Below are 16,418 nucleotides of genomic sequence, written 5' to 3'. Positions count from 1 at the left end.
CACTTCGAGCTAACCTAGAAGAATTACCGAGACGTTATATCAGGTTCTAAAACTTCCTTTACCAACTACTGTCATCAGCTGCAACTGCTTAGATACTTCTAGGCGGGTGCTAAGCCTTCAGTATATAGTCTTTGAGATTGATTTTTTTAATCGATCTAGCTGCAGGATTGTCTTTACCTCTTGCTGTCATTCACTGTAATTCCTAAAAATTCATTAAGAAGAACATAACCTTAAAGTAACCCTGGTGATGAACCACACCTAGGGTTCATTGGTACATAATTTTACCAGAACTGCATACTCAACACTTGGCAAGCAATAGGTATGGATAGTGAACCAGCGGCGGGTATACCAGATGGGAGAATAACAGTAATCTTTCATGGTGGACATTTGTTTCTTGAGGATGGTGTGAACCTTGGCCGGTAGAGAAATCTCCACATTAAAAAAAGATCTGATCTCAATACAACTGCACCTATGCTTAGGACATCAATCACAATTAGAAAGTACACTACACAAGATGATAATTATAACTAATACTGAAAACAATAGTAATAGTGGGACAGTGAGCGAAGATGGTTTTCTCAGCCTTTCATATCGGTCGGGTCTCCTTTTCTTAAAGAATCCCTCGAAGTCTTCCCAGGCCCTTTTCATTTCAAATGTATTTAACTCTAATCTTAGATAGTCACCTGCCTTGCTGTCTGGGTGACGTTCTTTGTGAAATTTCTGTCTGTCGATAATACCGATGCTTTTAACGTGCATAAGCATACCGCAGTAGACGTCATCAAATGGCACTACCGGTAGCAATGTCTTTGAGGCATCGTATAGTTTCCGTACGACGTCCTGCGAAAGAACGTACCCATGCCCGTAAGGTGACACAGGAAAAGTTTCATATGGGTATATCGCCTTCGGACAGTACCATTTACTGTCTTCTTTTCGGTCAGGTGGCCAGGTATTCGGTTTAGCCAAGCAGAAGTTTGTCCGATTCTTCCCCTTGAAAGTTTGTAGATCCTCAAAAAGTGTGAAAACGTCGAGCATCACGTCATCATCGATCGACATCACGAATTCACTATTCCTACAGAAGTTGGTGACCCACTTGAAACCCATAATGAGCTTAATAGTCAGGTTATAGTAATGATCATTGAAGTCTGCCTGCAAAATATCTTTCTGTTCGTCAGCCTCTGTTTTAACGAGTTCTCGCTCATGTTCGTACTTAGTATTTCCTAATATAAATAAAACCCTGACAGACATGTTGTTTCTTTTAATGTCGCTCATATATGTCTCTCGAATAGCTTGCCTGCGTGACCTATGCGATGGTGCTGACTTTATCAGGATGAGTAATGTGGTGTTCCTCCTATCATTCGTCTTACAAGTATTCACAGGATTTATCGAGTAGTCGTAGATATCAACTTTTAAGGTTCCAGGTGTCCAGCGAACTTTCTTTAACCATCCAACTTTCATTGGGTTAGGCTTCGGTGGCACCCGTACCAATTTTCCAGGATATGTGATCAAATGGTAGACGGATATGACGTATATAGCCCCACACATCATCACAACCCTCCACAAATATCTGCATCTCGTCATCTTCATAGCACCACTGAAAATATCAAATATATTTCAGAGTCTGTGTATATTTCCTAATACTCCAAAAGTATCCAGTCATTGCCGGTTTTATCCAAAGGACAGAAGGCGTAGTTCTTTGAGAAATGGCGCGGAGACTCCCATGATGGCAGGCGAATTCGTATAATCATGTACTTCCCACTTCATAATTTCACAAAAGACACCAGTTGATAGTTACAGCTGTACACCAGCTCCAACAGTCGTATCTAAAGGACATAGACACAGATGCGGTCTCACCTTTCACGTCTATATGACGATCAGAAATGCTATTGAACGAAAAGCCAGCCATTATACCAAAGCCCGCATTGTGACGTGTGGTTATACACCGTTGCCCAAGAAAAATTGAAATTATATTGTTTACCTGCATTTGCGAAATTATTGTGACAATGGCGTACTAATAGATAGTAATGTATGGTTATGTGTATTTTATGGCAACTGGCTGATATCATTCACATTGATCTAGGACACTGATCTAGGACACAATTCGGCTTGTCGGGATTGCTGCTCTTTTTTTCTTAATCTTTATAAATTCAATTCAATTTATAAAGGGAATTTGTATCAGGATTTATAAAATTATCTTTAAAAAATATCATTAAAGATCTACATTAAACGATACAAAATTTAAAAATACATGAATGAATGACATATAAAGTAGAAATGGTGTATCATATAAACAAGATGCCAACAAAATAAATTTCACTACACTTATGCATTCTATTGTCTTCGCCCCATGCTTGCCCTAACAAGAGATTGAAACATTAAGTCGGAGTAGAGAAAGAGATTAATGTCATGTTTTCGGGGATGGCCATAGCAAGTCAAATAATGTATGTCTTGGTATAATACTTGCTTGTAAGTTTACAAAGATGCCACCTTTTGTTTGTGTTTTAATACTGCCGGGGTTTTTTGGTGGTAATCTTATATTTAGTAATCATATTGTCACATTTGTCATACTTCGAAAGACGTGGGGAAACATAGTTCAAGCAAAAGTTCAAGATCGTCGTTTACAAATTCACTGGCTCTTCGATCACATCCTGTCTAAACCTACGCAGTGTGACTACTTTTGCCCTTGGTCGTGTGCTTCTTCAGTTCTGTAATCACGTTTAGGGATGTTTTTTTTTCTTCACCTCACACACGGACAAAGGCAACAGTTGATCCCTTTAACATGTTCAACAAAGTACTCAAATGTGAAATATATATACACTGTATATATATATTATATATATATATATATATATATATATATAATATATGTGTGTGTGTGTGTGTGTGTGCGTGTGTGTGTGAGGGTGTGTGTATATCTGTTTTTGGTAGTTATAGAAACCATGGCTCACGCGCTTAGGAATGATAGTGTTATTAAAGGAGTGGAATTTGGTGATTCTGAAGTTCGACAAATTTTATATGCCGATGACATGACTTTGTTTGTTAGGAATGAAACATCAATTAAAAGAATACAGGACATATTCCAAGCTTTCCATGACTTAAGCGGTTTAAAGGTTAACATAGAAAAAACTAATATAGTGAGGATAGGAAAAAACAGGAATGACCTGGGAACACTACCATTTGGCAATATTGTAACGGAAATGAAAATTTTAGGCGTATATTTTTTCTTGGATGTAAAGAGGATGGAAAACCTGAATTATAAGGAGATTTTGAGTAAAATAAAAAGGATTCTGGGATGGTGGAAACAGAGAGACGTGACAATAATGGGGAAAGTACATTTGCTTAAGACATATGCCTTGTCAAAACTGAATTATGTTTCGTCATCATTAGTTGTTCCAAAGTGGGTAGTAACAGAGATCAAGAAAATTTGTTTTGAATTTATATGGAACGGAAAAGACAGAATTAAAAGAGACATTTGTTACCAGGACTACGGAAATGGCGGCTTAAGGATGATAGATTTTGATTTATTTGTGAAAACTCAAAGAGTAATGTGGTTAAAACGGTTGCTTTATGGGGAAAGAAATATGGGCTGGAAGCGTTATTTTGACCATAGCTTTAGAAAAGTGGGAGGTAGGTTTATTTCACTCTGTAATTACGATGTTAAATTATTAAATTTAAAAGCACCAGTGTTTTATTTTGATATGTTAAGGGCTTGGCAAGATATGGAGGAAAATCGGAATTTTAGTGCAGGAAAAGCTAATCCAATTTTTTTCAATAATAAAGATTATATTTTGAGAGGTAAAATGATTTTTGATGAAGACTTGTTTAAGAAAAATATTTATCTAGTAGGTCACATTCTCGAGGAAGAGCAGGTGAGAACAATCGATTATTTTCATAATTTAGGTTTGAGTGCTGAAAATATCATGGAAATTTGGAAGTTAACTGATGTAATTTTGAAAAGCGGAAAATATAATGGGAATTTCCACCATTTATGCTCGAATGACGTACACAAGTACAATATCTCTTTGAAGATGTTTGGAAAGATAATTTTACTGAAAGATGTACCTTCTAGAAAGGTTTATGAAAATTTTGTAATAAATTTACAACATCTCTATACTTTACAAATAAGGGATGGCCACAATAATTTTGATGTCTCAAAAAAAGAAATCTCAGGAATATTTATAAGACCTAGAATCACAATAATCTTACCAAAAGTAAGAGAATTTCAATATAAATTACTTCATGGTGCAATATACACCAACGAACATTTGTTCAAATTTGGTTTTAAAGATACTAATATCTGTTCATTCTGTAAACATAACCCGGAATCTTATGAACATTTATTCTGGCTTTGTAATGATGTTAAAGCTTTATGGCAGAGGGTCATTGAAAAACTTAGTTTGATAAAGCTTCAAAATGCAGAGTGGAAAGATATACATGTGGGAATTAATGGATCCGATCTTGAAGTGAAATTTTGTAACACGGTAATCTTTTTAATGAAATATATCATTTTTAGATCAAGGTCAGAAGGTAGAGTTCCTACTCAAGAAGAGAGTATTCAGAGAGTCGTAGAATATCGAAATGAAGAAAAAGCAATAGCTTTAAAAAGGAACAAGTTAGACAAGCATTTATTAAAATGGGAGAGAATGTACCGAAATGGCAGGACTGAGGGCGATATCCAGGTGTGATTTGGGAGAAAGTGACTGTGTAGGTGTGTGTGAGGGTGTATGTGTGTATGTGAGGGTGTGTGTATGTGTGTTTTGGGGGGAGGGATAATGAAGTTTTCCTTTGGGATGGGTGATTCTTTGGGATGTTTTTTTTTTTATTTATTATTATTTTTTTTTTTTACTTGTCGATTTCTTTTTTTGATTTGCTTTGTCTTTGATGAGTGCAAGCCAAGTAATCTCATATAGTTTTAAATCATTGTTGAATATTTGATACATGAAAGGAAAAGTGTTAGGCATATTATATGTATTTTTTTAAGGGGATCCTAGTGTCAGTATATCTATTTGTTAATTGGTTTGTTTTGGATTTGGGTCTACTTTGTTTTGTTCTTTCTTTGTATTCCATGTATAAATAGCCCTCCACAAATGTGCAAGGGAAGACATTTTGATTGGGGCGGGGGGGGGGGGGAGGAGTGGTGTTTCAAACATTTTTATATCTGATTTCATTGTTTCTCCTTTAAGTTATATATGATTTATGCTGGTATTAAGTTAGTGAAAAATGTCCAAATATGAAATGTAAAATATTATGTGTTTTGAAATGTTAATTTGAAATGTTATATATTTTTGTTCATGGAGTCAGAATAAAACAATATGAAAAAAAAAAAAGTATATATATATATCTCACATTTAAGGTTTATGTAAACTAGACACTCAACACTGAAAAAATAGATATAATGTTATTTAATGACTTCCTCAAAAACAAGCAATAACCATATCTTTATGAATGACCACTGAGAAAGTATCAAATTAAATATATATTTGGCAGGTATATAGGCGGAATCCATGTGCACTTCCAAGCATTGAGGATGTTACTGTGCAACTATATAATATAGACATCCAGCACTAATAAGTACCCAATTCAAATATGCAGGCCGTTGTTGTCATGGCTGTGCGGTTTTGTAGCGCTAATGAAAGAAATGAATTGTCATGGTTCGCTTCTTTTCAGCAATAGAACGAAATGATTGCATTTTTTTTATCATATTGATCATATTGTGAATATGACCCCGAGTTTTAAAAGGGGAGAATATCAGTGGCGGTTCAACAAAGCTAGTCGTAAGTTAAGCACGACTTATGCACGACTGAAAACCTAGTTGGCTTTTATAAAGCTGTTTTGAAGTTACGAATTAATTATTTTGCTAAAATAAACCCTATATTGGCACCTGTTCAGTGGCGGATCCAGAGGGGGGCGCCCCGGGCGCGCGCCCCCCCCCCTATTTTCGCCGGATTTTTTTTTTTTTTTTTTGATGGTTATATTTACTGGATTGGTACAATGTAGTCAATTTCAAGGGCTAGATCTAGTCAGAACTATATTTTAACTTACGCTCATGGCCTTTGTGTTCGCACAAATGCACCTCTGTCATACTGTATTGCAATATGTAAATTCCGGAATTCCAGGGCGCGCAAGTCGATTGGCTGGAAAGTTGCACCACTTATAATCGGGAGTTGCAGTGCAGTGACCAATGTGAAGATGTTGGATTGGATATCATTTTTTCCCGAAATTTTGTGTTTTTTGTAACATGCGTTTGTCCGTCTTTATGGCAAATACATGTAAATTGTAAGTAACAGATCGCGAGAGAAAGTGTCAACGATGCGAATGATAATGTCTATCCCCGAGATTATTCTTCACTCAAAGATGAAGCCCTATATCGGGCGCCACGTGCGCAGCATTATCATTCTGCCTTGGTCATGTACGTTTTCACTGAAATGTATAGGTCAGACATATTTGTATTTAATGTAAACTAACTTTTACACTTTCTGGTAGATTCAGAGGCATATTATCCAGGGCGCCCCAACTAAGTTTCGCCGAAGCAATCATTCCAACGAATTATCAAGGAGCAAAATTGTATATTCTCAATCACCAGTCGACCCCACTCCGCGTTTGCTGTGTATAGGCAGCTATATGTCAGCGTAAGGAGCGAAGATTTTATGTGACGGGGGGGGGGGGAGAATAAAAATACTTTCGTGCTGGGGAAAAACGTCCCGAGGACACATTGTGTATTGTTAAAAAGTAGAAATTGTGACATTAACCCCCCCCCCCTCCCCTTACCCAATTTTTAATGTTTGATAATCTATAGGTTTGCTGATTACAATATATCTTTTAAAAAAATTGCCAGCAAAATCGAAAAAAAAAACCCAAATCCATCTGACCAAGGAGGTTGGTGGAAGACAGATTTCCCCCTCCCTGATGTGTTCCTCCGAGCACCCGTCCGATTGACATGACTTGAGGCAAGCTAAACGCGTGCACGTGCTCATACTTTTTTGTACAACTCAATTCTGACGTCGGTATACTGGAAAGGATGCCGTACTGAGAGTTTTACTGTCATCATACTCGAAGTCGAAGTCGCAATCTATGTGTTATGCAAGTGGCCGTGGTGGAGCTGGACAGTGGCAGAGAAGAGATTATAATAAAAATGATGAGAATCCCCTTAAGAAGCATTATATTACTTTGAGGTTGTGCAGAATGACTGGATTATTGAAGATGATTTGAAAATAATACGAGGGAAAAGGTTGATTACCAGAAGATGATGTCGTTTTTTTTCTGTAGTTTGTTACAATTTACTGTGCATTTTGGGGAAAAAAGAACCAAATTTTATGCATGTTGCCATACGACTAAACAATTCTCGTTTGAAACACACAATGTAAATACACAAATGACAATAAACAGAATGGATTATTCGGAACTTATCGATTACAAGTCTCAGTTTCGTATCATTTAAATTTGACGTTTCAATCACACGATGCAAGCAAGTGAAGAGCCTTTGCCAAATGTATGTTTTGAATGACCGCTTATACGGTGTGTGACTGGAAACCAGCTCCTAAATGAGTCAGTATGTGTCTTTTATTCATGAAGTTACAGTGATTTAAGTGTGCATTTTTCTTCTAAAGGTGCTCTCAAAATACGACTTTTGGACATGATTTTTTGAAAAAGTCCTTGCCGTCCTTGCCCCGCTCGGTCGCTTCGCTCCCTCGCCGCTGGCGCCCCCCTATTTCAAAATCATGGATCCGCCCCTGCTGTTGACACCTAAGAACATGTTCCAGTCGTCCGGAAGTTCAAACGTGATATAGGATCAGCTTTATAAAACAGTTATACCATGGTCACATTGTTCTACGGCGGCCGTACGGCGGGTCGAAAATGGCCGTTTTTTACATTTTTTATCCAACTACATATAAGTGGTTTAAATCAAAATTAATAAAACGGATGTTTTCGACTCGCCGTACGGCCGCCGTAGAGCAAATATGACCAAGGTATTAAGAGCGACGTTAAGAACCACTGGTGAACCTTACGCGCTAAATAATCACCAACGAGCATTAATTGTGAATATCATTTAGCACAAGAAAGGATCACCAGAAGCTCTTAAAGTCACTCTGAACTCACGAACAGCTTTATGAAACTGCCCCTGGTCTTCCGCAGGATGGGATAACCAAGGTATGGCAGTTCTAACATCGGGTAGGTGTTTCATAATGCTGTTCGTAAAATAAGAACGACGGATGAAGCTTTCTTACACGCTAAGCCATCGCCAATGAACATTTTGGTAAAGACCATTGACCAAAAGGAAGAACCACCAGTCGTTCTTAAAGTGGCTCTTAACTTACGAACAGCTTTACGAAACACCCGCCAGGGGCATAGATCTTTTCTATATTTTAGTATTTAAGCGCTTATAATTTTTTAAATATTTATAGAGATCGGATTTAAACATTAGCTGATGGGATTCATTCCAAGTTATTGAAAATCTGATATACCAGTGGAAAACATGTCTCTAGTCCTAGGTCAAACCATTAGCAACTTATGAATTTCCATTAACTGATTCAGAAGTACCACTTCTGATGTTATCATTTTACATGGTGTATGTTTAATTCACGCTGAGAAATGGTAAAAATTCATTCCCGTATGTTTGAGCTTTATGAGACCTGGATCAATTACATACGTGAGCGTAGGGTTGCGGGGTGTTCGCTTACCCATGTTGGAAAATGAGGGCACACGTAAGAATTTCACATTTGGACCGAGGACGAATGCAAAACACACAGAGGACCTCCTCGGTATGCGTACCTCGCAAACGGACCATGTATCTTCTCGCATATAGAAGGATTACTAGTCTTTTATATGAGATGTCCTCACTTTTAAAGTAACATTTCGAATGTGCTGTGTATATAGAGGTGTCATGAGGGTGTGTTGGAAATTAGTTTGGGGTAGGTGTGTGGGTGTGGGTGTGTGTGAGAACGTTTTGTAGACCATGGTCTGGATGGTTTTGATATAATACATTTCGTCTTCGAAATTGTGAATATTTTCATCACCATTTAAAATTTTCTCTGCGGACGGATTCTGATTTTGTCGTCGCTACAGGATAGATAAAATGCTGCCCACTCGATTGCTGAAAATGTTGAGGCAATTGAAATAAAAGAAGAGGGTTTTCCTTTATTTCTTAATTTCATAAAGAAGCAGCTCTCCTTAGGAGTACTTTGGAGATATACTCATATCATTTTGGATGCTATCGGAGAGGTTTGTCTGATTAGCGTGTTGTGTGTGAACGGTATGATGTTGTTAGAAACAGTTATAAATTTGGGTGATAACTCGCTTACGATGTTCCTCAGACTTTCGCCGTAGATGGCGAACTTGCTGATCCAGGGCAGAGAAGTACTTTCCAAATAACAAGAATCAACCTGATATTAATAAATATCGTACTTTGGTTTACGATTTTAAATACTTATGAATCATTGCTTCTACATAAAACACATTTTATTCCATATAGTTCTAATAGAAGTATTGAACTTTTTAAAGGATGTCTTGCAACAGTAGGCCTATGTATTTCCGAGAAAAAAGGCATTTCTCGTGTAAAACTCACACAGGCCTAGTTCTATTTCTCAGAGCATATCCAATTAAAAAAAATATGTATATATATACCACAAACAGATTCCTAGATAGTTTTCACTCTCTAGATTTAAATCAATATTGTTTCAGGAAATAGAAACAACTGACTCTTCTTAAATACAAATCCAAGTGCAAAGAACATGATAGGAGAATTCATGGACCTAAGAAAACTTTCGATGGTCTCGACTACCAACTTTTACTTTAAAAAATGACCATTATGGAATCAGCCTGCCATCGTGATCATAGTCTGAGGTTTATCAGTCTGGTAAAAAAAAAGCATGTAGGCCTGATTATCAGTCAATAAAATGCGTAGTTCCGCAAGGATCAGTCATAGGCTCATAGCTTTTCCTATTGATGATTTGGCAGTCAAATTGCAGATAACACAACAATTCGTCTGTGATTTTACGAACCGGCTCCAACCTAATTATCGGTCAAATTCTTCGAGATTTCTTCTCTTTTTTTGCATATACTGAAAGCCCATGATTTACTCTATTGCTTTGCCTAATTTCAGATCAAAATTCGTATTATTTAAAAAACAAGGGCATATTTTCATATTTTACAATGCGGCTAAGCCCCCTCCTTTGATTTTACGAACTGGCTAAAACCATTCTTTCTGTACTATAAAGCCTCTGGAATGGCGCGCACAGGTCAAGTTCCGACATTATAGATGCGATGTTTATGGGCGGGTCGGATCCGGGATTTGCATGCCACTGAGTTGTGCATATGACTGTTTCGAGAAAAATAAGCGAATTTTTAAAATGTCATAACTTTTTTTATTTTACATCCGATTTCGATTCATTTTTCAGCATTATGCTTATTTGATTTTTCTCTAATTATTCAAATCAACATTTTTCTGGGGTGGACTTGACCTTTAACAGCACGAATAGGAGAATTGCACAACGTTCCGTTTCTGCATTAACGAGGTGCTCATAAAATTTATGAGCACCTCGTTAATGCAGAAACGGAACTAATGTTTTGGTAAGGGCGTTCTTAACTCCATAACAACAACTTAATGCGAAATTGGGCATTAGCACACTTATTTGCAATGTCTTTCATACATATATCATTTCTCAATCTTGTTATGATAAAGACTTACAATACTTGACTTGAATTCATTTTCAAATTTACTTCTCATATCTGAGTACTGAATTTGCACTGTAAAAAATATTAGGTAAAATTTTTACCACCACGAGGGTAATTATGTTTCCAACCAATTTGGGGCAGTATTTTACCCAATGCGGGAAGCATATTGTCCAGTAAGATTATAAAAAAATAAGCAGCAATTACTTTAGGATGGGCAAACTTTTCATCACGCTAGATAAAAACAAATTCCCAATGTTGTTTGGACACATAATTACCCTCATCATGCTCTTGGATATGGAACACTTTTACCCAATATTTTTAGAGTGTACATGGTCCCACCTTCATTTCACAATTTTCGTATTGCGAATGATCCGAAATGAATCAAATCAAATACAGATTGGAGCTTCCTCTTAACCCCACAATCATGACAGTAGGTCGTTTGTATCGTCACGCCCCGATTCAAAATATGGTAGCGACACCCCCTGCATCGACTGGTATCTATAACGCAAAGCGGTTGTGTAGGAAGCATTCATTAAATTCGCTCACAGTTACGGCGATCTCTCTCCCAATGCGGACCCTATTTGACGATTCTTGTTCCGCACGGGGGCAAACCACTGTGGTGGCGATATCTTCCCAATGACGACCATATTCCAGTGTGTTCGACGGTCTTTCTGTTCCATGAGGACAAACCAGCAAATTCTACATATATTTGGATCATTAAAAATATTGCGTGGAGCCAACCAAATAAATACAAGCCCGGGTTATCACACTGGGGATCTTCCATTGCGCATAGGAACATGGAGAGGCTTTCAACATGTTCAATGTCAAAAAGAAATGTGATCGTACTCTGTGCTACATTCGCTTCCAGCTTTCTTGCGGCAACGTGTGTTTGTATGGTGATTACCGCAACCTTGGTCGAAAACCCGACTAAAGTGGGCTGGTTGAAGACTGTTCGTTGGACACCTGGTACCCTACAAGTTGCCATCTATGACTTCTTGATTAATCCCTTGGATACATGTCAGTTAGAAACGAAAAGCAACACGTTGCTGATATTGGTCAAGTCGGCGACCTCCCACACATCGCGTAGGAATGTTATCCGGGAGACTTATATCGATTCTATTCAGGAGTTCAACCTGTCTGCCAGAGTGTTGTTTGTCCTAGGAAATACTAAGGATAAACATGAGACAGAAAGCATCTGGGAGGAGGCTGAACTGTATGGGGATATCTTGCAGGTGGACTTTGCCGACCATTACTACAACCTCACCATCAAACTCGTGATGAGCTTAAAGTGGGCGGTCAATTTCTGTAGCGACACCGAGTTTGTGATGTCCATTGATGACGATGTCATGCTTGACGTTGTGACTCTTGTCCGGGATTTAGAGTCGCTGCCGATGGAGCGTCAGTCGGACTTCTTCCTGGGGAAGCCAAACATCGGCCCACCAGACCGAAATGCGTACAGCAAATGGTACATCCCGAGAGAGTTGTACCCAGAGGATACCTACCCAGTGTCACCGTTTGGTCACGGATATGTAATGTCACAGGATGTGGTACAGAAGCTCTACGAAGCCTCCACAGAATGCCTTCCTAGGGTTCCATTTGATGACGTCTACTGCGGAATGCTGTTGCAAAGGAGAAACATCGAGATTGTCGACAGACTAAACTTCTACAAAGAGCTTCATCCGAAGAGACGATCCAAAGACTACATGAAGCTACAGCTCTCCGAAAATGAGATGAAGCGTACTTGGAATTGCATGCGCTTGGAAAACCTCTATGGATCCGCCCAAAGGTTTACATGCGAAAATTCAGTCTTATTTATACTAATATTGATTTCATTACTCATTACCATCATTGTAAGGAATTGGTACCACCACAATCTGGAACATAGTAGAACGCTTTCGAGGACACTGGGTTTCAGTGGCCTCATACTCTCCATCTCAAGAAAAAAGTTAGGTAGTAAAACATTTCAAGGACGCAATTTTTCTTTCGTGTAATATCAGGATATAACATGGTAAATTCTTAAGAAATTCTTAAGATATTGTAGACGTCATCTTTGTATCGTGCTAACAGGAAATGAAGGAAGGTTCCATGAACATTTGCAGAGCTTTATCTCACAGGAGTCCACTCATATTGTTTCATTTGTGACAAAACAATGGCTAACAAGAAAGAAAGATTTCAAAGTTTTTAAAATGAGAAGGGAAGAATTCTGAGTTCAGCAATGGAAACAATACTGCGATGTGTATAGCGTCAACCTCTTTGAAACATCTTAAAGTGAGATAATGATTTGTTAATTGCTTGATGTCGCTTAACAAGAAAACTGAGAACAATAACTAATGACTAAATGACATGTCATTTAATAATTAATGTGTTTTATATGGTTCAGACTGTAAAATACAAATTGTACATGGATAGCTACTTCAATAATCACCCTAAATATATACTAACTGTGAGTGGAAGTTGGAAAATGATATTAAGGTTATGTTTGATAAGATTCATGTCATAAAGAAGTGATAAGTAGATTTTAATAATCAATCCCTAATCATGAATTGGACACGGAGGTGCCGTGGGGGCTGTGGCCGAGTGGTCTAAGGCGCCTGGCTATACATAGAAAGTCCGTGGCTCGATCCACGGCTGCGGCACCTATGCCCGTGAGCAAACATTTAATGTATAATGCTTTTTTTATCCTGCTTTCAAATGGAAATGCTATATGCATTATTGGTAACTTGGTGTGCACTTTTTTAAAAAAGAATATGTTTCAGAACGTTGGATCAAATTAGCAACGCGTGACCATTAAAACGACGCGATCACCTGACCTAATGTCCTGAAAAATCACAAAACACTAAATTCATGATTGTGCAATTCAATTTTAGTTGAAAGAATGGATTTCCTTTGATTTTTTCTGCACATTTTAGTTGAAAGAATGCAAGACGATTCAACACTGCAAATGTAGAGTAATACAGGGTAATACCCGTTTGTTGAGCAATGTGGAACAGATCGAGCATACTGATCTTATGATTTTCATTACAGATCGAGCATACTGATCTTAAACAAATAGGAGTAATGCCGAAATTTGTTAAACAAATGTGGAACTTGTTGACACAATGTGAGCTAAAAAGCTAGCTTCGATGCGGAAATGCAGATATGTTGTTCAAACTTACGCAGCTTTAACCGCCATTCTCTTCAACAGTCCTACATAATTATCTGGGGGGAGGCGTTTCATGAAAGGACTTGTCAGACGTTTTATCCCACAAGTCCCATTTTATCCGACAGTTACCATAGGAACAGTGCCTCTCAGCCAATCAAAATTATGGAAAGATGTCAGATCTGACAACTTGTCGGATGAAAATATTGATGAAACGCTCCCCAGGACAATTATTATTTTCTATTTAATCAACGTGAGGTCAACCCATTGAGAGGTTCTAAAATTTATAATACACTAATTTTGTAAGCCATAGGTACAGTGCTAGAGTGCAAGCAGATCATACATGGGTTCCTTTACACGGAGGTTTGTGATTGATTGCAATTATGAAGGAACGCTCCTGATTGGCTCTTGGTCAGTCATTTGAACGAAATGCGCATGCAACAATGATTTTGATTGGCCATTGGCATTTAGCGATTGGTTGTAAATCTCTGTGTAAAAGAACCCATGATACCTGGGCTCTGCATTCAACACAATTGATTGCCATGGATTGCAGGTATGACGGAAACTCCTGATTGGCTATTGCTATTTTGCGACTGATCGCAAGCCTCTGTGACACGGGGACAGGAATGTAATTACAGTTTGGAGTTACTTTGCCACTTGTTTTTCGTATAAAGGAATTTCGCAATTTTTGTTCGTTTTTGCTTATTTGTTGTGCTGCATTTGATGATATTGTCATGTTTTTCCTCAAACTAATGATGTGAACGTGATAATGTACCCTACCTCCTCTTCCATGCAAATAGGTCTTATTCTAAACCAATTACATGGTTTCATGAATTTATGTTTTATTTATATGTTATGATAATATATATATACTAATAATTAACAACATGATTGTAATGTATCTTACACTAGAAAAGGTTGAGTAAAAAAATGAAACATTACCTACTATTGTTGAGTTAAAAAGGAAGTTTGAAATGTGATATGCGACGAAAATTATGTTCGGTTGATAAATATTCATATGCATTGTTGAAATTTACGAAGCATATGGGGTTGACTCTGTTCAACAAAATCATTTTTCATCTTAACTCAGTGTAAGGTCAAACTTCATGTATATAGTGCCGATAGTTCTACTATTTCAGTTATACTCAGAGCGATAGAAATTTAGGTATATTCATGTGAATTTAATTGTTAAATGTTAGCAGATGATATATGTGTGGCCCCGTTACACAAATGTTTTGCGATTGATTGTAAACATGAAGGAGTACTCCTGATTGGACTCTGGTCAGTCTTTTGAACGAAATGCCCATGCCACAATGATCTTGATTGGCCATTTCCATTTAGTGATTGATTGCAAACATTTGTGTAACAAAACCCATGTCATCACACTTTGCTTCTTGCAAGTTCTTAGGATATTGTCATTATGTATTATAAAAATCTCATTTTCATTTTAATCTATTTATTTATCCAAAGTCAAACAATGGCTAATAAGGACTGATAATTTATTATTAATATTGAATAACAATAGATCCATTTACATGGTTAAGAATCAAATAGATCATGAAAGCATTTTTAATAGTCACCCTATAAATAAAGAGTCATCTTTGAAAGAAGTGGGAGAGCCACAAACGTAGTAAGGTTACAGTTGAGATGATTCACGCGATAACTATGATATATCTCTTTTGAATAATAATGATAATACGTAACTCATCATGCAGGCCTATGTATAAAAGTTTAGAGGTATTGACCAAAGTGGCCACAAAAAATGACGCTCTCAGAAATTGTTACGATTTAAGAATTACTCAGAATGATAGAGATTTGGGTATATTCATTCTTGTTCAGTGTTGAAATTCGAACAGATCATACATGGGACCCGTTTCACAAATGTTTGTGACTAATTGCAATGATGAAGGAACACTCCTGATTGGTTCTCGGCCAGCCTTGTGAAGAAAATGCGCATGCATCAATGATCTTGATTGGCCATTGCACTTTAGCGATTGATTACAAGCATTTGTGATACTGAACTCCTGTTTTAATCATTGTTAGTAACTAAAATACCACTGCCTTGATTGGTACTTATTTTTGTTTCTAGAAAGATGGTGGTATATAAATATCTATCATAATTTTTATTTCCTTTAGAAATTTACTGAATTTCACTGAATTGTATCATATTCATTGGATTTTATTATATTTAGTGTTGTTGTCTTTTTATTTAGCAATAATGACAAGGATATAATATCAAACTATATCTCCCGTTCATGCACATAGAATTCATTTGAAAACATTTATAGTTTAATTTCTCATTAACATTCGATTTGTTTATGATTTGTACGAACGTAAGTGATTCATATTTTTTTTAAACTGATAATGTAATAAAATCAACATGACTGCCATGCAACATAGCAGATACGCCTGTTATATGATAAAACCCGCTTAACACTTACGTGCTTAACGTCATTTGAAATAATTATGATTTATAACTGTGGTTTTCTACAATGACATACAGTATCCATGGAGCTATTAGCTCCATGCAGTATCTATTACTCTCCATTGTACAATTGAAAGTTTGGTGCGTGTTTTAAGCAATCTCTCTGACGATATTAATCAGAGGAAC

At 37.2% G+C, this 16,418-nt stretch overlaps 1 protein-coding gene across 1 annotated transcript; it reads left to right on the top strand.

Annotated features, from left to right (window-relative positions):
• Positions 1-11,217: 11,217 nt before the first annotated feature.
• Positions 11,218-13,731, top strand: LOC121422060 (beta-1,3-galactosyltransferase 1-like). Its single transcript, XM_041616863.1, has one exon. It carries the CDS (start codon positions 11,466-11,468, stop codon positions 12,657-12,659), a length of 1,194 nt encoding a protein of 397 aa, XP_041472797.1. The 5' UTR covers positions 11,218-11,465; the 3' UTR covers positions 12,660-13,731.
• Positions 13,732-16,418: the final 2,687 nt, after the last annotated feature.

The sequence above is a fragment of the Lytechinus variegatus genome, chromosome 9, assembly GCF_018143015.1.
Source record: "Lytechinus variegatus isolate NC3 chromosome 9, Lvar_3.0, whole genome shotgun sequence".
Lineage (NCBI taxonomy): Eukaryota > Metazoa > Echinodermata > Echinoidea > Temnopleuroida > Toxopneustidae > Lytechinus > Lytechinus variegatus.
The sequence above is the reverse complement of the archived record's forward strand: the minus strand, read 5'-3'. Positions and strand labels throughout refer to the sequence as shown.